Below are 25,507 nucleotides of genomic sequence, written 5' to 3' on the forward strand. Positions count from 1 at the left end.
CGAACTTGCTAAGAAAGATTTTCTCTTGTCATCACCGCTTGAAATATTGTTTAGAAGAATTAAAATTCATACTATTTGAGCAACATGAAGTTTACAAGTTCTCCTTTATTTTCTTCTCTTTTCTTTCTATACTCTTTTAGTGCAGACAGTGAATACAAGTATTTAGCATATCATATGATTGATCTAATCCCTCTTAAAAAGTTTCAGGGCTTCAACTTTAGCTAGTTTACCACTAGACCAAAGCCTGATTGGCAAAGCAAATTCAATTTACCCGAAGTTTTAAGCTGAAATAAGAGGGTAGCGACAAGTGAACAGGAAGAGACACAGTTCCAGAACATAAACTTGTATACGATAAAAACTAAAGAATCAGAATACGGAAGTCTACTGTAAAACTTTTGCCTTGTGAAATTTTTATATATATCTCAAACATGTGGTGAATATTATACATTAAAAATTTGCATTAATGGGTTACATTTTCCACAGATCAGGATGACATGAAATGGCCACGAAATCCTGCCTCGAAAAAAAAAATGAAAGAAAACAAGGAAAATAAGAGATGAACATGACCTCCACATTTATGCAGCGGATTCAGAAGCCTATTTTTCAACTTTTACAAGTTGCTTTCACAAAAGTTTAAATTGAAAATCTTCAATCTCGAGTGGAAGAAGTAGAGGCTTCTGGGATTAAAACCATCACGGTAACTAATTAACTGTGTTCAAACTTTAGCTTGTAGAAGTCCTATTCCAAGACTTCAGTTGGCCAAAGCTGCTGCCACCTGGAAATTTCTTCATTGCTCTTTAGCTTTCTGATTCCTCCATAAAATCCATCTGCTTCATTCCCCTCCTCTCTATGGTAATTCCTGTTGATAATTGTACATCTCCACCGCGAGCCGCGAGTGTACTGATGGAACTCCAAAACTACAGTGTCTGTCAGCACCAAATTTAATGTTAGGAACTCGAGGAAAAATACAATCAACCCAAATTTCAACTGGTATGTTAGAGCACATTAAACACCACCCCAGTTTTTTTTACTCAGAAAATTCAGTCCTTTAGCTATTGACAATACTAAGGATATCACCCAATTTGGGGTGTTTACAAGTCCCAACGAAGCCCTGATCGTTAGAAATAATGTTTTTCCTCAGTGAGCAAGAAAAATTAAAGTTTCAGCAAATTTTATCAATTTTTTTGGCTGGTAGAACCAACTTTTGCAAGAGAAGGACATGGAAAATGAATTACTTTTTTTTTTTTTTTCAATATTACAAGGGTGTGTTTGTCCTGTTTTTTCCTCTCAGTGCTTGATGAACAGAAGATTACCAAGAATTGAGGTCAACACCAGCAATTATGCTAATTAAGGGGCAATAGAAAGAAAAGATGAATTGACATCATTACTCGAATCTGAAAAGTGAGATCACTGATAAATAGACCCTTCCTGATAGCTAACCAAAATAGAATATGAACATTTGAAGATAAAAATAGGCCAATACAGTAAAAAAAAAAAAAAAAAAAAAAAAAAGAATTGGCAGAAAAGCTAAAAACCCATCATCATTTAGTAGAAGTTTCAAGGGATTTTTTTCCCCTTTTTTTTGAGAGAGAGAGAAAGGAGATGAAGTGATGAAACAAGTGGAAAATGATTCCATCATCAGGCAAAAAGTTCCTAGAGCCTATAAGAGATGAATATGGTTTTATCATACAGCACCAAACTTGACACCACATTTTGAGGGGTCACTTTTGGTGATGTAACTTGACTAGTGGGTGCAGTTTGCTTAAAAGACAACTGAGGTCCATTAGGTAGCAAAGAAGACAGAAAATTGAATGAAAGATTTGAAGCTTACAGTAAGAAGGATTGCAGCCCCCCCATATTTAAAATAGATGCCAACTTAGCAAACAGATGAAGGTCTATGAAAGAAAGCGTGTTCTTTCAATGTGGTTGGAAATTAATATTCTACTGAGACAAAGGCTATCACAATGTTGGTGGAAGCTATGACATACTGACAAGGATTTGTCTTGGTGACCGATCAAATAAGCACAACTTGTGGTCCACATATTGAAAAATGGAATTCAAGAGAATGACTTGCCTAAAAATGGGTCTGATGTGTCAAAATAAACTTTACATTCATTTTATCCACATTTCAAGAGAGAAGATGTTAATGGCATCTTTTCTTGAACACGAGAAAAATTATTCAAAGTATACACTTCTTTCTTCAAATCTCTATTCATTTCTGCCTCCAAAATGTTTGGTTTCTGTCTCTTAATGTTACCAGACATGGAACCAGAAGAACATTTAGCTATTTGTTTTAGATATAATATAAGGTTAGATTCCCCAAATTTAGTTTTCTTTTCTCTTATCTTATGGAGAATCACATGGAGCATAAAGTGAAACTTGCAAGGAATAAAGAACAGATGAACTCACCACTATCATGACACCGGCAATAATTTTCATTCCCATCACATGACTCCAAGTGACCTACAACACCATACCACCAACCTGCAAATGCATATGGCTTATTCAATGAAAATATTTAACTATTTCAAATTGTGTTAAAAAATTCTACATCCACATGTTTGTAAACTAAACAAATGATTTTACTTCTATGTCTAATGGCTAATGCAAAAAGAACAGCTTAAAAATACAAACATTGGTCCTCTGCAGTCTGACTCTTGCTGACAAGAAGAGTATTTTCTACATAGATTTTTGAGTTCCATATAAAAATCATTTGTCTCCATCTTTTCTTTTCCAGTCAATGATGTGATGATTAAGATTGAATTGGTCTTCTATCATACCGATTATGTTGAAGTTGAACAACTATTTTTGTTTTTTTCCCACAAAATCTTGTAAAATATGACATGGAAAATAGTTTTCTGGACATTATGTTCATGTTCTAAATGCATTAGCAACTAATTGTGCAAAATCTTTTCATGAAAAGGTAAATTTAAGAAAACAGAGAAGAGTCAATTTTCAAGCAAACAACTGAGTTAACAATACTCTGATAGATAAAACTATAGGGAAAAAAGAAGAAGAAGAAGACTGGATAGAAGTAGCAAGAACAAACCATAAGGGAACTCTTTGTTTCTTCTCCACTGAATCTCAATGTAATCACCGGGGTGTAAATCATTCAAGCAATCAGAGATGTGCAGATCATGTGGAGAAGTATCAACAGGTGGTGCTCTAAGCCTTTCCCATTGCACACCAATTTCCATGGCAACTGCTCTCCTTCCATGTGGCGGGTACCTGAAACGGACAAACCATATAGATCAACTTATTGGAACACCAATATATTTTAATGATACTAATGATACAAAAAAGACATCTTATCCCCCAATAACCTGGCTTGAAATGTGTCAGTCTGGGGATCATAGCAAAGCTCAGCATCATAGCAAGATAACATGAACCCAACATGCCCATTCTGCAGAACACAAGCAGAAAATTTACAAAGCTTCACATATAAATCCTCCGAATCATATTGAATTGAAAACAACTTGATGTGTGATATGTATATAAAAATTGAATACCTCACGGTTATAGACCTGAGCTGGGAACCAGAACCTGCCAGTCTCAAGAGCAAGGTACCAGGACATGATAGAATCAACAGGCAAAGAACTGCTATGCTTGATAATATTATTGTTATTAGTATCCTTTGATTTCATCCAGGAAATTGGCCAAACTATAGATAGAAGCTTCATTAACCCTTTTTGGTTGCCTTGTTTGCAACAGCCAAAATTCTTGCTTGAAGCTCTATGAAATTGCCACTTCCTGTAAGCAGCACGACCAATAATTCTACCCCATTTTTGCTTCATGTGCCTTTCCCATAGGTGGTCACTAATACACCTTTCCCTCAACGAAGTACAAACACCTGCCATGCTACAAAGCCCAGCAGGTGGTAGCCTCTCAAGAATGCATTCCAAGGCCAGTTCTGGCAAGTCCAAAACTGACATCCCTGCAGTCTCATCCACAGATTTTTCTAGCTTTCCATTTGAAGTCAAGGCCATTTTCTTCATGGAGATTTTAGAAGGAATTCTACCGAGATAAGAAGCTCTGAAAAGTGTATTTCTCAGGGACCCAAAATAAGGAAACAATAACAATTCTTTCCAGAACCAAAGAAACAACAATCCCACTTCACTTGCCCATGAACGCAGTGGCTTGAGAGGGAGGGACTTTAAAAAGAAGAAGGAGAAACAACAAGTGATCAAGAAATAAAGTAACATTTAGAAATGGGGAATTCTATTGACGGGTCAAATTCAAGTTTGGCATAAATGATAGATAAAGTAGAAGAAGTTCAAATGATGGAACCAATTGTGGAAAAAGCAATGGTAAAAAGAAAAAGAGAAGACCCAATTGTCTTCTTCTCCTCTTCTCCAATCTCAGTAACACCCCACCATAAAAATCAAGAAAAATAGCCAAAATGGGATCCTCAAAAAGAGAACATATATAAGTATATATACACATGAAAATTGAAAATATGGGTTCTTATTGGTTGTGAGAAAGCCCACCAAACCCAACCAGCGGGCCTCCTCCTCAAAAGTCTAATTAAGAATCAAATAAAGGGCATTTTTTTTTTACCAGAAAAATAAGGGGTACTTATCTGCCAACACTCTGCAAAGAACAAATTCACTTTGGTAAGATGTCACCTAATAAACCAATTAAGAATCCAATTGAAAACAGTAGAATTCTCTCTCTCTTGTTGCCAGACAAGACTACAGACAGCCTAAACAGCTGTCATTCAATGAGAGGATTCTCACAAGAGAAATAACAAAATTGTGGTTGCTTTGCATGAATCCATGAAAAGAACAAGGGCCAATGAAGTGATGGTGGGGGTGTTCAGATCTGATATGGCCTGACACCTGGAAATCCCAAGAAAAAAAAAAATGGGAGATGAGTCTAGATACAGACACCCATATCAACAAAAATCTGAATTTTTAGCTAAAACAAATAAAAACACTAAAAATCTTTGAACAAAACAGGGTGGATGGATTATACAGATCTGGGTTAGTTGGGCCCAACTAGTTGCGCCCAACAACCTCCAGATCTGTGTATAAACTGTAGAAAAACTCTTATAAACAATAAAAACAATAAAAGACAAAGGAGGTTAAGATAATAGGGAGAGAGACAGAGAGAGAGAGGAGAATTGATGACGAGGATGATGATGAACGTGACGTGTGGGGTCCTCTTTTCAAATCGGTCCATCATTTTCTTCGTCGTGTACTCTCCTCCTCTTCCCTCCACCCATATGTCCTCTCTCTTTCTCTGCCTCTGCTGCAAAATGGCAAACCCACAAGCAATGGACGCACAGAAACAGAGAGAAAGATGACAAATTTATGAGCTTTTTAATGGACGGTTATGGTTAAAATTAGGGTTTTTTTGGATGGAAAACAAGCAAAAATTGTATAAAAATAATAATAAGTCTTGCAAACTATCAATTTTTCTCGCTCTCTCTCTCTCGCTCGTCTTTTTCCTCTCTCAACTATTTTCCTTTCTGACATTTTTATTACCCAGAAAAGGAAAACAGTTAGCTAACGTCCAAGAGCAATCAGATATGAAATTCGTGGTTATAGAGCTCCTGGTTTCTGTTGCTGTGCAGGTAGCCATGGATTTTCTTCTCCAAAGGTCTCCGCCTATGATTAACAACACGTGGCGAAAATAATTTCCCCCTGTTCAGACAGCCCACAATCCTGGAATTTTGCGTTGTTAGATTTGGCATCCCAACCATTGTCAGATTTGGTTCCTATTTGTAGGGAACTAGCTCTTTTCCAATTTTAACGTTCTTCTTTGATTTCTCTTTTTTTTTTTTTTTTTTTTCTTTCTCACACCTTTTCTTGTATTCTTTTACGGACTATAGATAGAATCTCATATCAAAATTAATATTTATCCAAAAAATAATATTTTATTTTTGTATTTTGAATTTTTTTTTTAAATCTATCAAATTTCAACGCATAAACTTTTTCTATTTGATTTAAAAATATATAAAATGAAATGATTAAAATATTATAATAATTATAATTTTAATTAGTTTAAGATGAATCCAACTGTGAATTAAGTTTGACTCCACCTTCTAAGTCTGATAAATTTAGATTAAAATAAACAAAGATTAGATTTGACGAGATCAACTATACAAATCTAACAAGACATGTTTCATATTAATTATTGAAAATTTAAATTCTAACATTAATTGATTAGTTTAGAAATGTTAATAAATTTATTTCAATTGAAAAATTATTAGAATTTAAGTCACCAATTTATATCATTAAAAGTGGAAAACAAATTAATAATTTTTATTAATATGTGTTAGTAATCATTCATTATTTACCAACTGCCACTGTGGGGGTGTGGGCGGTAGAGAATTTGTAGTGGGCCTTGGGCTCTGTTGAGTTGTAATCACGTCGGCTGTCGTATCTGGAGAAGGCTTTCATGAAATTGTCAAATGAAATTCTATTCTATCTTAACTGCTATATATTATTTTAATCAACAAATAATTTATAATTTTTATATTAATTAAAAATGCAAATTTTGAAAAAGTTGGCGCATAAAATGATTTGATTGTGAAATTGCTTTTAGTAGTTCTTTCGATTAGTCATTAATAAAGGTCAATTTGTGAATCACGATTAACCTAATCAAATCAAATCAAATAATATCATTTTTTTAATGTAAGATGGTCAAATTATTCTTCTTTGTACTAACTTATTTTGTGCATGCCCAATTTAATCAATTAATTAATAATAATAATAATAATTAATAGTCAAATTATTGAATTAAAAGGTCAGATTATTGACTTTCTCTTTGTTAAAAAAAAAAGATAGTGGTCCTCTGAGGTTTTGAAAAAAAAAAAACTAAGGGCATAATAGTCTTATAAACAAAAATAAATCCAAATTACCTTAAAACCCCTCATTTTTAATAAAATCTATATTTAAGTTTTATTATTATTATTATTATTATTATTATTATTATTATTATTTTGAGAAATTGAGCAACTCATAGTCCTAATTTTATACCACTTGTATAATTAAAATATTATGTGCTTTAATTTCTAAGATTTTACTTTAAATCACATTTTAGTCTTTTGACGTTTAGATAAAATTATATTTTAATTTTGAAAAAATAAAAGATAAGACTAAAATATTATTTTATAAAAAAAGAAACAATTAAAAGTTATTTAACTTAAATAATAAGGGTTAAAATATAGCAAAAGGATTATAGTCTCAAACTCTCAATATCAAGTTTATCAATAAAAATATTATATGTACAAAACTGTAAAATCATATACACATCTCATAATGAGGACATCTAAATTATAAGCTAATAAATTCTTAAATTTTCTTATTTTTAATTATAAACCTATGATTTGAGATTAATGCAGTCTAATCGTTGGTGGGTCAAATCAATTTAGGTGAGATGAGAATTAAATACTTATGCTATATTATTATTATTATTAATGGTTTGGGCATTGCATTATTGAAATAATGAAGTTGGAGATATTTAAAATAAGGCCAAAACAAAAAGGTGGGTTGGTGTATAGAAGTTGCATGAAGGATCATATGGTGGGATTAGGATTAGGATTAGGATTAGGATTAGGTTAGACCCGCCTGGTCACTAACTAAAGCTTCAAACTCCCAGCATTTGACACCTTGTTAAAGCAACATTTTCTTGGCCGGTGAGTGTAGCAATGTGTCCCATATTACTTGCCAAAATTAGATTTTCATTTTCATTTTTTTTTAATTTTTATGTTAAAAAAATTATAAAATTAATAATTATTAATTGAATGATTGGTATAGTGTAAAAAGATTATGATTATTTTTTTAACTTTAATATGAATGACTTATTTTCAAGTAATCAAGAATAAAATGATTATTAAAGTAAAATTGATTTATAATATTATCCATTTAAGTTAAATAGGGAAAGAAATATGTACTATATTTAGTGACATGGCATAAAGAATTGAATACCATAGTTAATGGTATCGGTGGGGATGAGATATGAGAGAATTAAAGAATTTGAAACCCATTACTTTTCAAGCAATGATGTTCAAAACCAAGACAAGTGTTGTGTGTAAACCCAAGGAATCTAATCCAAGTGCATATGCTTTGTTCAACAAAAAGCCAAGTTTGATTATGCCCATTCACTGCCTCTTTCCTTGTTGTCCATTGTCATGCACCTCCACTTCATGAAGGCAAGCTGCTTTTTTTTTTTTTTTTAATCTTCTTATTTGGGTTCAATGAGGGCCGGTTTCCATAATATATGGAGCAAATAGCATAGAATTCGTGTAGAAAGATATTAGAAAAGTGTCTTCATGTATACCAGAGATGATGAGATTAAAGGTTATTTAGGCATGTTCCCTTTATTTTACTTGACATTTTCCATAAGTTAATGCAATCTTTTTGATCCTTTAAGTTTGTGCCCTAAAGTTGAAGCATCTCATCCTTCAAACCCATCAACTTTTGGATTTATTGCCCCACCAATTTTGTCAATGTAAAAATTCTCTCCCTCGTGTGCTCATATGATTATTATTATCGAAGTGCATGAGAGGCCAATCAAACACAATTTGATTAATGTGTCTATTCATTGGAGAATTGAGATTTCAAATTCATTTATTAAAATTATTGAAATTAATTTTTAAATTATAATTAAATATCTATTTTATAATATGAAATATTAAAATTTAATCTCAAGTAGTCTTTTTTAATTATTGATTGTAAAAATAAAGTTAAAATGAAATTAAGAAGGGGAAAGGCTTGCTTCTATTATTATACACCTAGTGTTTTTGGGCCTCCTGATGTGAAAGAGGAAAGGGACCAAACCACCAGAGCAATCCATGGACCTTGGCTTAAAAAAAGACTCTTGTTTAATTTTGATTTTGCTAGTTACTATGAGTAGGGCCCATAAGATTGAAACAAATCAACCCCTTAAGGTCCTTTTAAACTTGGAAATAGCCCAAACATGTAATAGGAGATTGAAAGCAAACCAAATTCCCAAATCTAACTTATGATAAACTCACATAATTGGGCCATTTGCCTTATTAAGGCAAGGCATTGCGAGTTACATCAATTAATTTCCTAAGAAAAGTAAAAAAAAAAAAAGAAGTTTTCATCAATCAACATGTATGGGTTGTTATAACCTTTTCTATGTTGTTGAGGCAAAGAGAGTTTTCAAAATAACCTAAAATTATGATTATGGGTTCGAGATAAATAAATGGAATTATTAATGATATTAAAATTTATTTTTATTTTCACATTCTAAATTTTAAAAATTAACTTGTGGTTTGGGTGTGTTACGAGCAATTGAGTCCGGCCCTAGTGGGCATTAGCATGAAAAAAACTTTACAGAAGAAGATGGGAGACAAAACCGAGGCATGACAAAGAAGAGCATTAATATAGAACAATCCCAAAGCAATAATCTTTAACTGATCGAAAATCTTCCTTTATTTCCTTTTTGTTTTCCCCTTCTCTCTTTTGAGCCTTTATTATTGCCTGATCAGCTAATGGCTAAATGTAGATAGTGTTTCACCCTTTTTCTATGGCCTCTTTTATTCTTTTCAGGGGGAAAAGAAATACTGAAAGTAAAATCTTTAGATTCTTATCATTGTACTGAATGTAAAAGATAGATGCTTGAATGATATTGGAAAATTCTCTTGTATATATTGATTAGTCATGTCATATTTATATATATAATCGATGAATATTACTATATTTATATTATATTTTAGGTTTATATGAATCAAATCTAAATAAAAAAAATCTCTTAAATATATATTTATTTTTTAATAGAGATTAATGAAGTGAAATAATATATAAACAAATCTTTTCTCTTTTAAGTTACCATATTATATTTGGAAGGAGGGTCTAATTAATTAGTATATTTTTTTTAAAGGATATTTGAAATTTTTTAAAGGAAAAGAGGAAGGTTATAATAAATATTAATTAACATCAACTTCCATTTACAAGTTATCCTACAATTAGCAAATTGAAAAGAAAAGAAGTGATGGAGAATCTAGCTAGAATTATCAATGGAGACATAACCAAGATTTTTTATGGTCATGAGCGTAATTGACTCCAATTGATGAACTTGAGCCTCTTATCTACAAAGCTTATCTCCTGTGATAAAATCTTACCCAAAACAACTTGGAGCCTACAATCTATTGTTATAGAAGCTCAATAATCAAGGAAGACCCTACACATGCACTAGTATAATTATTGTTGATCTATCATCACTTCTGGGTGCAGCCTCTTCTTGCCACTGAGAGGGACTCCAAAAAGCTTCACTGGTCTATAATTTGATTCCTCAGTTAAAGTCAGTGAAGACTTACCCAAACCAAGATTTTTAGAGCTTATTTGCTGATCTTGACAAGAACCCAATTGTACAATCTTAGGAGTTGTTGAACTATAACCCCTTTGCTCATAGGGCACTACTGGTACAGGCTTTGCATGGCTTTGGATGAAGTAGATAATGTCATTGTAGAGGCTCTTCGTGTGGGAAAGTTCTGATAAAAGCATGTAGTTTTTCCTTCTCAGCCTCTGATTATCTTCAGAAAGTGCTCTTAGGAGATCTGTGGTGGGTTTTGGAGATAATGGAAATATTGGATGATCAATAATATTCCGGCCAAAACTTTCTTCTTGTTGGAGATTTTGATGAGCTAGTACTGGTTGGTGTTGGTGCTGGTGCTGTGGTGTTTTTCTCCTGTGGATCTCAGATAATAAGTGCTTTGCTCCTTTTCTGAAGTACTCATTTGCAAACTCCCATCTATCTGCAACTACTTTCTTAAATCCCTGCAACAATATTATTAATTATTCCATTAATAAGAGAATTAAAAATAAAGGAAATTTGCCAAAGTACAAGTATGTATTTTATATATAGAGAGAGTCATTAGGGTTTCCAAGAGATTTTTTTTTATTAATAAGGTATAGTATAAAAAAAAAAAAAGACACTTGTAAAATAAGCTAAGAATCTGAAATTCTAGAGAGGCAATAAAACTCAAATTAAGATTTATATGCATAATTCACTGATTCAAAGATTTTCATGTATAGTTATGAGTATTCAACGTATAGTATTCCCAATGTCTACGTATATAAATTAATCATGTATTTTCAAGAATCATATAATTATAATATATATCACAAGATAAGAAATTAAATCGATTCAGTTTGCTGAATTGATAATTAAATCATATTAATTTGAATAGTTTGAAAATCATTGAGAAGATCATTAAAATGTGAATAAGCTCGTAAACATACATAAATTAGGCAAGATTTAATCTTTTTGAGCTGAAGAAATTTAAAGCTAAAACAGTAGAGTGGCTATTCGAGAGAGAGAGAGAGAGAGAGAGAGAGAGAGAGCTTACATAAGTGTTGAGCTGCCTAACAAAGCTTGAGAAGTTGTTGTGCTTGAAGTAATTGGGGAGGAGATCTCTTGCAAATTCAGGAGGTTTCCACACAACGAAGGAGGTATTATCATCTCCCCAAGAGACTATGTGGTCAGTGATAGGGTCATCAACAAGGTGATAAGTCTTGGTTAAGAATGGTGCAGGAACTGCCTTCTGTGAATCTACAGAGAACACCATCTCTACATCACATCTCTCCACTGTAAAAGCCATTACCCGTTTACCCACGAAGATCAATATCACTTCCAGTACTAGAGGAATATCATCAAATTTAAATGATACTTCTCATCTCAGCTCTGAAGTACATTTACTCTTGCTGGCTAGCTAGCTAGCCCTCTCTCTGTTTAAAGCAATTCTTCTCTCTCTCTCTCTCTCTCATTATAATTTTCTAGCTTTATGAAACAGAAACATATGACCATGTCACTAAAATAAAAGCTTCTCTCTCTCTCTCTCACTCTCTCTGATCACTATAGTTTCTAACTTTAAGAAGCATATGAGCACGTCAGTAAAATTCTTATTTAATGGGGTTTTTTAATTACTAATTACTGTATATATAATACTATCCAATGAATTATTAATTAGCTATTAATCGTTCAATTGCTGCAGTATATATATATATATATATATATATATATATTGAAACAAAGAACAGGGGAAAGATTCACCTATCTATTGGAGCTCATCATCAACGTTTCTTCGATTAGGGCATAACTAGCTTTCGTATTTGCTTTAGGAATGCCTTTCCAAGGAAGGACAAATTTGTCCCCTTTTTTTTTAATACTTTTTTTCTTAATTTTTTAGACTTTGTGTGGCAAAAAGAATATAATATAAATTAGTCATCATAGATAATTTATTTCATACCAAAGGTAATAACACTATAATCATTTGATGATAATATTTGTAAGTAACTAATTAATTTTGGTTAATAATTCGTAAAATTAATTTATTAATATTAATCACAATTTCTATCTCATGTTTTCATTAATATATATGATCTAAATTCCGTGCATAGGTTATAAATAAGAGAAAAAAAATTATTAAATTCGAGTTATAATTATATAACATGTATTTTTTTTTTATTGTTGTCGAATTTAAATTAATGATATATGTGAAGTTATATATCAATCTATTAAGATGTAATCTAAATGGGATATATATGTTTTTCAATATGATAATTAACTATTTATTTTTAGTTTTTTATCAATAAAATTTTAAAAATTAGTTCATAATATTAAAAAATATGATGCCGAACTCTTCTCTACTCTCAAGGAGAGACATTATATTCTTCTCTAGAACTGAAACTTGGCAGGTTGTAACCACATAAAAAAATTGTATCCTGTGGAGAAGAAGAAGATGATCTATACATAATTTAAAGAGAAAAAAAAAAGATAAAATCATTGAGAAGCTGATCTATTTATTTCTTTAGAAGATGCTGAACAGAAATCTTATATAATTAATGAATTAATTAATTTAATACTCTGATGGGTGAAGTAAAAAAACTAAAAAATCAGTACAAGTTGGTGAAAATACATGGAGTCTGGCCTGCATGTTGCAGACAAACAGCTAGATGATGATTCTTTTTCTTTCTATTATATATTTTATCTGAAAAGATGAATATCATTCATAAACAGTTCTTGGCATATATGTGGTGTTCTTGCTCACTCATCATCTTTTAAAATGTATTACAGCATGAAATTTGATATGTTTTAGGATTTAATTTGAAATTTGATATGAGGTTTATTGATTAATCTGTTAGTAAATTTCAAGGCAAGCTCGTGACCTATTTTGCAAATACTGTGAGTGACAAAAGTAAACCCATTACTCAAAGGAAATCACTTGTTTTCTTTTCCTCTTTTTTACCCATTTCACCAGACTATTCCTCACAAAGCTGCTTCATTGTAACTCTCATAGAATTTCCAAACTTTTTAATACAAAATAATCTTCAATGAACGAAATCAAATTTTTTAACTTAATTACATTATAGGGTTTAATTGGAATGTAGATTGGAATATGGCTAGAACAGAAAATGCAATGGTTCCATTTTCAGATTTGTGGAATTGAACTATCTTGCTTGTATGTTGAACAATGATTGGATGGTCCTCTAAATAGGAAAGCCTCTTGGAAGAGCAAGGCCAAAATATTATATGGGAATTGAGTAAATAAATGAGGAAGATTCTATTCCAATTCAGAATGCCCAGAAAATTGGCAGTAGACAAGTTATGCCTTGCATCACATGATCTTTCTCTTCCTCCATGTGACCCACTCTGCTTTGCTTTTCTCTTCTTTTCTTTTCTTTTCTTTTCACACCCACTTACAAAGAAAGAGAGCTAGGCCTACGCTTTTGTCTCTTATTTGCACAAATCTAAATGCACTTCATGTGAGCATCACAGCAATGATCTTTGATTTTCAATACAAAAATTACAATGGATTTGCTAAAAATAATTAGGCTTTTCATATTCTAATATAACTAGGGCAGACATTCTGAGCTTGGCTGGATTTTTTATAATTTTATTATATATTATTTTAAATTTATATATATATATATTGATCGGATTTGGGGTTCCCTTATATAACAATTCTGCTTATGCTTTTTGTTATTATTTAGGCTCCATTTATTTCTTCAAAAATATTTCTTTATGAAAAATGTTTTTTCAAAAATATATTTTATGAAAATAATTTATTTTCTATTATTTAATTATAATATTAAAATAATTAAAAAAATTTTGAACTATAATAAAAAAATATTAATTTTCTTTTAATTTGCAACATTATAAAAATATTTAAACCATAATTTTTTTTTGACATTTATTACTGAATATAAAAATATATAAATATAATAAATTATTATACAATATAAAATAATCACACATATTATATCTCTTTTAATTAAAAAATATTTACTCACATGAAAATATTCTAAAAAATATGCTATTATTTACTTTCTCTATAAATAAAGTAAATATGAGAAAAAAAATATTCTTTTTCTTTCACTCTCCTATACTTCACACCCTCTCTCTTTCCTTTAACTCTCTTCTCTCCCTACTTTATCTCTCTTCTCTCTGCACTCTTCCTACCCTACTGTTATCGTAATTTTCATTAAAATCAATTACAAATAAAAAAAAAAAAATCTCAGCTACATCATGAAAATGCACATCTAAGCTAACTTTATGATGCATTTACTGATTTATATTCCTAAAATCACATATATATTCTCTCTCTCTCAATAAAGTGGATCCAATCCAAAATTGAGGTATATTCAGGCATATTTTATTGAAATTTTATCCATTGTGAAAGTGAGTTATGGAGATGCTTGAGAAAACAAAGAGTGATTAGAAAGGCAATGGTGGCATATTTATGAAGCTTTTCAATTTTATTGTGAAAAAAAAGATACTGTTGGTGATGGGTTGGCCTGAAAGACAAAATTTGCTTTGTGGGGGAAACATCATCCACTAGGAAAGACAACAACATGGGCCAATCTCTGCCAAAGCATTACAAAATTCATTGATTGCATGTTGTACTCAAAAGCTGATGGAATGGAAAGACCTCATTTATGCTTTTGTAATTTCTTCTCCCTCTCTTTTGTATTTCTTTTCAAAAGTTAATGTATAGAAATTTCAAAACTAATTAATTGAGATAAAGATTATTAGTTTTCAAATTTTTTTAAATAAAGTCTTATTAGATTCATATTGAAGTTTTTAGACAAATAAGTTAAGTTAGGCCGATTAAAATATTAAAAAAAAATACTATTTTTTTATAACTCTTTATGAATAAAAAAAAATTATATTTCAGAATTTTAAAGGAATTTACAAAAAATTCTTAACCATGTTAAAATTAAGGGGAATATTCTGGATCTCATCTTTTTTTTTTTAATTTTAAGCAGTAAAAAATAATAAAATTATTTTTCATCATTAAAAATTATAATATATATATATATATATATATATATATATATATATATATATATTGCTAAAAATGGAGTCAAAATAATTATAAATTAAAATCTGTGCCTTATTTTGTTAAAAAAAGGCTTCAATTTGGGCATGATTAGATTTTGCTTAAAAGTTTTAGGAAGAAATTAACTTTTATTCCAAATTAATTTATAAATTCAATAGTCTATATGCATAAAAGTTTCCATTTCCAATATCTCTCAGAATATCACTTGTTCATTCCATTCTTTCATTTTATTTTTATATGTCATATTTGAATTTTTCTTTTAAATTATTGTCATATTTAAAAAATCAAAGGGTATTAATTATTTTTTTTCTTAATTTTATTTTATAATTTTATTAAATATAATAAATATTTATATGATCAGTAATTATGTAAAATAAAGGATAATTTAATCAAATACATAATGAAATGGAAGCAGTGCACAACTAGGAGAAGAAAACCTTTGCCATTTTAAGAGGTGAAAAAGCCAGTTCGACAAATAACACTAGAGGTCGATAATTTAGAATAAAGACATCAACTTAGATATCAACTATAGTAGTTTGTTTCCTAATAATGCATGGGTCAAATTTGTGGTCAACAAGCAAACCAATTATTGTTGAATGCGTATACATTTATACCATCCATGTACGATATTTAAATGCCATATGTACTGCCACTAAAATTATATTCGCAATGGCTTGTTTGTTTGTAGTACAATTGTGGCCTAAACCATGCAGAGGGAGTACATATTTTGTACAACTATGCTCTATCCAATGGAAATGTCTTGGCAGTGGAAAGTACTACTTATGGTGCGGTGTGCAGTACATTTTCAGCACAACCACTTGGGATTATATATAACTTTGGATTCAATTACCCTTTGCATAATTATCCAGAGTTTCTTCGATCGATATGAAAATGTGGAGGATTCCTGCAGTGGCCACCTGAGATCACATGTGGACACCCTCACATATTCCCATTGGCTGTGTTTTCATGTGTTCTCAGGTCGCCCCTGCTGGGCTTTCCTCCACCGCTCGATGAGTTTGATCAAAGTATAGGTTGCTGATGCCTGATGGATCTTTCAGATGGTGACTACTTTTGTGTCAACTTCGCCCACCTGGTAACTCCCTTTCACTTTATTTATTTAGTGATTTTTAATATATGTTAGTGAATTCTGGGAAAAAATAAAAAACAAAATTGAACTGGACAAACCAATAATTGGACCGGTCCAGTTAAAGCGGCCAGCTGGTTCAATCATTTTGAAAACGGTGGACACAGCATTTTACAGATTTTCCTTTGAAAAAATTACTATTTGACCTTTAAATTTTACCCTATATTACGCTTTACTATTTAAATTTTAAAAAATTAATTATTAAATCAGTAGATTTTACACAATTTCACTTTAATTTTTAAATTTTGAGAAATAAATTATTTAATATCTTTAATTTTAATATATAGATTTCATTTATTGATAAATGACTAAATTACTCTATATATTGAAATTATAGTGAATAAAATGTAATATAATGCAAAATACTTAAGACTAAATTGATTTTAAAAAATTCAGAAATTAAAGTATAATAAAATAGAAAACTCATAGCTTAAATAATTAATTTCTTAAAATTAAAAAACTATAAGGCAATATAAAATAAAACCCCAATGATAAAATTGTAATTTTTTATTTTTTTTGGGGTTGAGGAATACAAGTAAAGATTTATCACTTCTCTCTTCCATGGCACGCAAATCAACTAGGTGCCCTCTTATAGAGCTGACAAATAAGAAGCAGCTCTACCCTTCCATAGTTCCATTAATAACCTCCCTCCAATTGTTACATTGGTTATATGAAGCCACTTTCACAACTTTGCAGCCTTGTATCCACCTGATAATGTACTATAAATTATATAGTTGATTGGGAGCCTGCAACCGGTCTGGGATTAATGCCAGCTTGTTCGGACAGGGCAGTCTCATTATTGATGAACAAGATCATGGCGGAGGCCAGAGAGGCCTTCCAATAATGACAAGAAAATGCAAGATGTACAGTAAAACCAGTTTAAAAATTGCAGCTTCTCATAACAATTCCACACACACACACACACACACACACACACACACACACACACACACACACACACACACACACGTATATTGATGATTATGTTTGTTTATGTGTCTGCAGCAGCTACCAGTCAGTGCTAATTCAATATCTACACTGTGCAAATGTGTGCTCACGATGCCAGGTTGTTCTTCACACACACACACACACGTATATTGATGATTATGTTTGTTTATGTGTCTGCAGCAGCTACCAGTCAGTGCTAATTCAATATCTACACTGTGCAAATGTGTGCTCACGATGCCAGGTTGTTCTTCATAAAGAAAATGCCATGCTTAATTATAAATAAAGCATTGACTAAACCAAAATCCTTACACCAGACTTAATAGCAAGTAGATCTTCCCTGACGACTTTCTTCCAGACCACATGAGGATTAATCACCATGAGTGCCTGCAGAGTGAAATAAAACTATGAATTAAAACAATCTAGTGTTTTCAGAGTTCAGACTGCAGAGGGAAAGAAAACCATGAATTACAGATACCTTTGGCATCTATCAAATAATCCTACAAATGAAATGGAGCACATCATCTTACCCCCAGATTTGGACAAATACAGCTTGCTAGCCATAAGTGAAAAAAACTTATTACAGCCACAAAGCTGTTCCCGATGTTTGCAACCAACAAAGATGATGCTTAATAAGATTGCAAAATCCTAAACTGGTTGAAATTACATAACAAAAAATGCAAGGTCAAATTAAAGCATATAATACCACATGCAGGTACTATCCCTTACACAAAAAATCTAAGGTTTACAGCTAAACTGTGACTGCAATGGCAATAGCAAACAGTTTAGAAATTCCAATGGTATTCAACAAGCCACTACAAAATACACGATTTTTCTGATTTTATGAAAAAAAAACTGGGGAAAAGCATATTATATCAAGATTTAGGCCAAGATGTTCCTATTAAAGAACTAACCTATTCTATGTAAAGGTTTAAAAAAATCTGAGTATAAAATTATAGATTCAGATTATCTAGTAGACCTGACAACCTAAACATCATTTGTCTTTAATGTGTAGATCCAAAGAGAACTAAACTGAAAGTTCCAAAACCATGTCACTATGTGAACTACTATTTTAACAGCTTCTTTTTTTTTTTTCTTTTTTTTTTTTTACTTCAAATGCTATAATGTTATTATTTTCCATGAACCAAGCACAAACTGATTTTTAAAAGAGAGTAGTTTTTGGATAAAATGGTGCAAGAAGTGATACTAAATTAAATGAAAGCTTTAAACATATTTATCAATGGCAACTGCCACTAAGGTTAGAAAAGCAAGACTCTATCAAACAATAGCCCTTAATCCTCAATGCAAACTCCCCTATAAAGTCATCAAAATTTTAAATAAGCTACAGAAAATCATAACATCAAAGAAACGGCAAAAGAAAGAGTTCCAACACACATTTTCCTTTGATTAGTGAAGAACCAACTTGGGGACTCTGCCTAGCTGTCAAGCATGATGCCAATTCCTGGAGTTTTGATTTGATTTCTTTCCTATTGTAGCAGTTCCACCTCTCTGGAATGAAATCTGTTCTATCTGAGCCCTGAGGCTTCCAATAATAAGATTTCAACCAATAAATTGCCTGAAATTATCAACAACAGATATGATGAAATTACATTTAGTAGACATTAGATGCCAGAAAATAAAAATTTTATCAAAACATTCTATCAGAATATAATTATTTTCCCCAGAGAATGAACATAACATGTTATCCACAGGCAAAACATTTTGTGAAATGATCATAAACAACTGAGTGCCTTTCAGCATTGTGTTTGGAGGGCCGAAACTGTTTTTCTGAATAAAAACATCATTTTAAATACTATTGAAAAAAGCAGTTTGAAAAAAGTTGTTTCGTTATTTTAGTGTTCTTATGACTAAAACTTATCAAATTTAATTTTAAATTATTTTTTAATACTTTCTAACTAGTATATTTAAAAAATTGATTTTCTCAATAACAGTTCTTATAATAATGCCAAATAGACCCTGAGTCCCAATTGGTCTAGCATTTAAATGTCTGAGTCTTCTAGTAGAGATCCAAATATTTATAAGTCTATGCTTACTTGACTTAGGCAAGTTACCAGTCAACATTTGTGAAGATTAAGAGAAGATGTCTTTAAGTAAGAGTTCAATGCCTTTAGAAGATTAGTGAAGATTTTGAAGGGGTATGCCTGAGCTACTTCCTAGAAAGCAGTTATCAGAGGAAATGAGCAGCAAAACTGGCTTTTGGTGGGGCAGTCTGGTTGATACTAGCTTGAAAAGAAACAGTGAACAACTGATATGGTAGTTTCATTGGACAAACTCTAATAATTAAATTAACTAATAAAGAGTCCTAAGGAACACAGCCAACTGAAATGATTACAAAAATTTTTCAAAGACAGCATACCATAACTGCTGAATCCCTAACTAGGGTTATTGAAGGCAGATCACAGTGAAAACCGTCTACAATTAGAGCAATGTCAAGAAATAAAGAAATGATTATCAATTTATTCAAATCAAAATATGCCAAGAAAATATTTCATGAATTAAATTGATGGATGAATACAGAACTTGAAATAAAGATGCATCACTGTGCATGCATATGAGCAAGAGTTAAGAATTTAAGACATTCTTGGTATGTTGTAATCACAAATGTACAGTTGCAAACTCGCAATGTATTCATTATTACAGTACAATCCTAAACATGGTATTTGCAAATGTGGGAATTGCAAAATTTATGATTCTAGTCCCAAAAAATGTTGATAAATCATAAAGTAAAACATTAAATTACCAAAAGCAAATGGAACACAGTACTTAATTTTCTATTCCCATGGCAATGGACTATGCAGAGGCTTACCATGGCAAATGTCAATCAGTGTATGAGGAATACCAATAGCAGCTGCCTCGGCAATTGAAATTACAGTTTTTTCCGGGTCTTCTCAACAACGCAGTTCACAAGCCTTTGGGAATAAAAATCAATGTCAACCTAACAATTCCATATTCACACAGAATCACACAAAGCTAACCAACATAATCAGATAAATCATAAGTGTAACCCTGTACAAATTTGATGGCCAGCAATATTCATATCATAAAAGTTCACTGCCCTAACTTCTATAAACTTTATATGAAATCAGCAAATTCTTTATAAAATCCATGAAACTAATAGGTTAGACCTCGTACTCAGTTAAATGATAAATTATTCTGTATTATGACAAAATTTTGAGGCCACGGAAAAATGTCAAAACACAAAACAGCAATTGAGGCTGGAAAGCGGCCAACGCTACCATCATCATTTTCTAGAGATCTATCACGCAACATATATAAGCACAATCGTAAAGCCAAAAAAGGAAGAATAAAAACAAAGTGAAATATAGAAATCTTACCTCAGGATAGCCATGCGATATAGCATGGCAAGCATTTGCTCTGAATGTATAGCATCTCTTGATAGGTCCTTTCTACAATGAGGGTGAAAAGGAATATTATTTGCGTTATCTAAAAAATTAATTCATACAGAAGTGCAGATTATAAGAACCTTCAAACAACAGAACTGACCTGTTTTAAAGAGCAATTGCCTTCTCATTTATTTATTTAGTTCTGCTCGAATTTGGGCTTCTTGAAGAAAGAAAATCTTCTTAAAAGTGAACCTACAAAGAACCTAACTTTGCCAAATTGGGAATAAAGAAATTACCTATAGAAAGGATCCTATTGCTGAATTTCGATGATTGAAGCTGTGACATCAATCACAATAGGTAGGCATCCTCTGCTTCGCCATGTCGATATCTAAAGCAGAAAACCAATTTCTATTGACAGACAAATCCAGAAATAAGCCATTTATACAGAACAATGCCGAGAAATTTATCGATTTTCTAGGGAAACAAAGAGATGAAATAGCGATAGAAAGACTGGGATCTTACCCTTTTAATGGCAGAGACTATCTTGTCTGGAGAATCAGAAAATTGGGAAATATAGAATACACCTAAGTCGGTAGACACTGCGTCCATATACCCGGACTGCGGACAGGACTAACGGTGGGAAGATCATACGAGCAGACCGGTCGGGTATGATAATTACGAGTGCACTAAGTTGTAGCTGATTCCCGGTATCACCAAACATCACAGTTCAACCAAGGCACCAACTTGTAGCTATTCGATGATGATGATTTCAGTTGGTCGTCAGCATCAACGACTAGAGTTTCCTCCTCGAATCCTAATAGTGACTCCATTGAAGAAGCAACCACTAGCAGCTTCTTCAAGACTACAATAACTAAAAACACGATCCTTTTTTCAATATCTGTTAGGGCAGAGGAATGCTGCTGCTTGCAATTTACAGACTTTTCATCGTAGACTCACTCTGATCAGGATTCGGAAACTTGCAGTTGCTCTAAACCCTATTGTAACCCGCCATTTTTCCCCTTTTGCGTTACGAACGACTGAAGGCTATGCCGTTTTGACATTTGCGGATATTCGCAATATTATTTTTTAAAACACTTTAAATAAAATAAAATATATTATACACTAGACAATCGTTGGTTAATAACTACTTCCTCACTGACAAGTGATTGGGATATGGCCTGTAATTAGTACTGAACGAATTTTATTTTTAAAATTAAGGCTTAAATCTAGGGTTATTATTATTATTATTATTAGAAAGACTTACCTACACACCACTCCTAACTTGGAAAGTGAAAAGTTGCATACTTAAAATATAGAAATATATATATATATATATATATATATAAAATTACTTCCCCCCATCTCATAAACATTAACTTTTTTTTCTTTAACAATAATTTAATAATATGAACTATTTAATTTTTAATGAAATAATATGAATGGATGTTATATAAAAAAAATCAAATAAAATTTAATACTTGTAATCATATTAATTATATTTTCTTAACTTATGTAAAAATAAAAATTTAACTCCGTCTAAGTAGTTTACGCTTAGCCGATCTCAAATTTTTTGAATAAAGACTTAGTTGAGTTTAGTTGTATGTAAAAATAAAAATTTATATTTATGAAATAAAGAGTATTTTTTTTAAATCAATGATAAATAACTATTTATTAATTAAATTAAAGTTATATGTGTATCTAAGTCAAACTTATACAAAAATAAGTTTAACCATTATTAATTTAAATATTTATTATAAATTTTTTATTTTAATTAATGACAAGTCACACCTTCAATTAATTTTTGGGACTAAATTTTTCCGGTCAATTATATTAACAACAAAATTTATCTTATATGCCCGTGATTTCACAAAATTACCCCGCTGCCCAAAAATAGGTTCAAGCTTCCACCGTCCGACCACTGGGTGATAAAATTACAAAATTACCCCCGACTTGTCGACCAAAAGTCTCCACTCCTCCTTAGTCAGCCAAACTCATTCTCGTCCAAAAGCTTGTCCCTCACTTTCTGAGCAGCCAAACGCCGCCGATATTTTCAAATTGCCAATGGCCACAATCAGTCTCCGGAAGAGCAACACTCGCCTTCCACCGGAGGTTAACCGAGTCCTCTACGTACGAAACCTCCCCTTCAATATATCGAGCGAGGAGATGTACGATATCTTCGGCAAGTACGGAGCTATTCGCCAAATACGGATCGGCACCAACAAGGACACGCGAGGAACGGCTTTTGTAGTCTACGAGGATATCTACGACGCCAAAACGGCAGTGGATCACTTGTCGGGTTTCAACGTGGCGAATAGATATTTGATCGTTTTGTACTATCAGCAGGCCAAGATGAGCAAGAAGTTTGATCAGAAGAAGAAGGAGGAGGAGATTGCTAAGATGCAGGAGAAATATGGGGTTTCTACTAAAGATAAGTAAACCCTTTTCATTTCGAACGAAAACAAACAAAAAGAAGGTACTTTTGTATTTGGGAATTTTAGGGTTTTCTTGTTCCTTGGTTAAATGTGGCGTACATTTTGTTATCGTTAGTATTGCTTTAATATCGATGTTAATGGATGCATTATATGCTTTTGGCTTTGGGTTTGTGGACTTGTTTTGTTTGTTGTGAACTGTTGCAGATTGTAAATGATGTGATACTAATTGGAAAATTTATTGATTGAGTCTGTTTTGGAGCCCAAAGTAAATAAGAGATCAGGATTCTTTGTTGATTTTTTTGGCCTTCTACTGAGCTAAACAGCTGAGATATGTCTCCTTCCTTCTATAAGAAGTCTCAAGCCTTTACAGAGTAGGAACAGGATTTCTTTGTTATGAAAGTTATTTGTATTAGTGACTTGGTATGTGATTCATGACGTTGATGGTAACCGGATTTTGGGATTTGTTTATATCAACATGTATCAAGGCTTAAATCTATGATACAATTAAATAGCATATGTACTTCTTTTCTTTAATTAGAATTAGAGAAATATAGTTCTTGCATGTGTGTAAATGAAATCTGTATGGTTGTGTGCTTGGAGAATCGCTGTTTCATCTGTCAATTCAGAGTGAAAAGTGTGTGTGTGTGTGTGTGTGTGTGAGAGAGAGAGAGAGAGAGAGAGAAGATGGGTGGTGATAAGGTGGATTTATTACCATGAAGGTTGAGAATTGTTATCACTAATGTGATATTTATCTGAATATGAGTTGTATTTAGGAGGTGTAGAAAGAAAGGTGGAGAGTTGCACTTGTTTTTGCATCTGTTGGGTCTCTGTGGGACATCATAAACAGCCTATACGATTGTACTTGGTTTAGGTATGGTGAAAGGGATTAGGAGTATGAAATCACTAGAATTGAATGAATTGAATTTTAAGGCGAGCAATGAAACTGAAAAGAGATATGGTGCATCTTTTGCTAATTGATTATTGGGGAAGTTGGGTGATGAGCTTACATTGCAAAATTGGATGTGATAACCATGCATTGATACTGTTGCTTATCAGGTTCCTTATGATGGATAATCAAGTGTCTTCTGGTTATGTAGAGGTGGGGAACTGCTGCTCGAGATAATTGAATTACAATGGAAACAAAAGAGAAATTATGAAAATTTTTGCTGTTCAAGATTTTGAAATTTTGTGGGGCTTGAGGATTGCAGGTGGATTGGTAGCCACTTGCCAGGTTAATTTCACCTTCATTCATCTAATTTATCACTATCTCATTGAATGAATTAAATTTCAATTTGCCCTTGTCTAACATAATGAAAAGAAAAGGGAAAAGGAATAGAAGAAGCTGTATATCACGTTGATAGGAGGTTTAAAGTAGGTAATTTTACGTATCACGTGTGAGTTAATTTGAGAAAGTTAAAAAGTAGAATTTAGGATATATATAGAAGTTAATGAAAATTAAGTATTTACATTTATTGATTTTGAAATGCTATTTTTATCCTAATTATTGCTGTCTTGAGTGCACTTGAATTTGACATGTTTAATGATCGTTAATCTAAGAATAAATCAAATACCAGGCAACTTCTACCCCTTTTCACACTTTCTTGAAATGATTCTCATATCTGACTTGGGATAGTAAAGGTAATTTGATGAGTACCCAGTAAGAACAACTTGAACCGGGATAGCAGCAGAAACGCACAGTGCTTTGCATTTGACACGTCTCCTGTCCACACTCGAATCTACACGACTTTCTTTGACTATTTCGAGTTGGCTGAGAGTCGTGCAAACAAAAACCTGCATTTGCAATCAAAACCATCGGAACCTTGGATTGCCCTTCTTAAAGATGACCTTCGTAAATATTTATTTGCAAATGAAAGTGGAAAGGGGACTAGAACTTCTCAACCATGGAGTTAAGGTAAAAGAGCAGCACTTGAAAGGGATCCAGGAAATTGCTCAGCCATAATCTCCATGGCTGCAAGAACTTAACCACTTATCAAGATGATAATGTATTAGGACACAGAACATGATAACTGTTGGCCACATTTTTAAATTCGTTCGAGATACCAATCCTGATCACCTGCTTCACTATCTGTGGGGAGATCACAGCATACACTTGCTACTCTTTTACAATTCCGTCCATGTACATTGCTGTTCTCGGCCATCTTCAAATGTTGTTGATTAAAAGCGTCTAGTCAGAGGGTTCATTGTTGTGACTTAAGAGCTAGAGAGCTGAGGGGAGTAGTTTTATTTGTTGTAACTGATTGAGTTGAGCTATTCTCTCTCGACTCTCTCTTTCTCTGCTTCTATG

At 32.1% G+C, this 25,507-nt stretch overlaps 3 protein-coding genes and 2 long non-coding RNA genes across 6 annotated transcripts; 2 read left to right on the top strand and 3 right to left on the bottom strand.

Moving 5' to 3' along the window:
* Positions 1 to 382: 382 nt before the first annotated feature.
* LOC110653340 (F-box protein At2g32560) lies at positions 383 to 5,025 on the bottom strand. The gene is made up of 5 exons (XM_021808931.2): positions 3,510 to 5,025; positions 3,324 to 3,403; positions 3,050 to 3,228; positions 2,410 to 2,484; positions 383 to 926 (listed from the first exon to the last, which is right to left on the bottom strand). The coding sequence occupies exons 1-5, from the start codon at positions 4,200 to 4,202 to the stop codon at positions 739 to 741; spliced, it is 1,215 nt and encodes a 404-aa protein (XP_021664623.2). The 5' UTR covers positions 4,203 to 5,025; the 3' UTR covers positions 383 to 738.
* Positions 5,026 to 9,985: 4,960 nt separating this feature from the next.
* Positions 9,986 to 11,804, bottom strand: LOC110653100 (heat stress transcription factor B-4b). Its single transcript, XM_021808710.2, has 2 exons — positions 11,324 to 11,804; positions 9,986 to 10,751 (listed from the first exon to the last, which is right to left on the bottom strand). The coding sequence occupies exons 1-2, from the start codon at positions 11,573 to 11,575 to the stop codon at positions 10,176 to 10,178; spliced, it is 828 nt and encodes a 275-aa protein (XP_021664402.2). The 5' UTR covers positions 11,576 to 11,804; the 3' UTR covers positions 9,986 to 10,175.
* Positions 11,805 to 15,811: 4,007 nt separating this feature from the next.
* On the top strand, positions 15,812 to 17,998 carry LOC131183069 (uncharacterized). The gene is made up of 2 exons (XR_009151233.1): positions 15,812 to 16,409; positions 17,589 to 17,998. It is a non-coding gene; the product is annotated as an uncharacterized LOC131183069 (long non-coding RNA).
* LOC110653339 (uncharacterized) lies at positions 17,537 to 21,827 on the bottom strand. Of its 2 annotated transcripts, none has more exons than XR_002494555.2 (6): positions 21,293 to 21,827; positions 20,931 to 21,178; positions 20,762 to 20,833; positions 20,233 to 20,335; positions 18,801 to 18,981; positions 17,537 to 17,792 (listed from the first exon to the last, which is right to left on the bottom strand). It is a non-coding gene; the product is annotated as an uncharacterized LOC110653339 (long non-coding RNA). The 2 variants fall into 2 exon arrangements; XR_009151232.1 differs by having other exon boundaries at positions 17,662 to 17,792; positions 17,936 to 18,981.
* An 853-nt stretch (positions 21,828 to 22,680) lies between these two features.
* On the top strand, positions 22,681 to 23,496 carry LOC110653337 (splicing factor 3B subunit 6-like protein). Its single transcript, XM_021808930.2, has one exon. It carries the CDS (start codon positions 22,832 to 22,834, stop codon positions 23,204 to 23,206), a length of 375 nt encoding a protein of 124 aa, XP_021664622.1. The 5' UTR covers positions 22,681 to 22,831; the 3' UTR covers positions 23,207 to 23,496.
* The last annotated feature ends 2,011 nt before the right edge of the window (positions 23,497 to 25,507 follow it).

The sequence above is a fragment of the Hevea brasiliensis genome, chromosome 9 (assembly GCF_030052815.1).
Source record: "Hevea brasiliensis isolate MT/VB/25A 57/8 chromosome 9, ASM3005281v1, whole genome shotgun sequence".
Taxonomy (NCBI): Eukaryota; Viridiplantae; Streptophyta; class Magnoliopsida; order Malpighiales; family Euphorbiaceae; genus Hevea; species Hevea brasiliensis.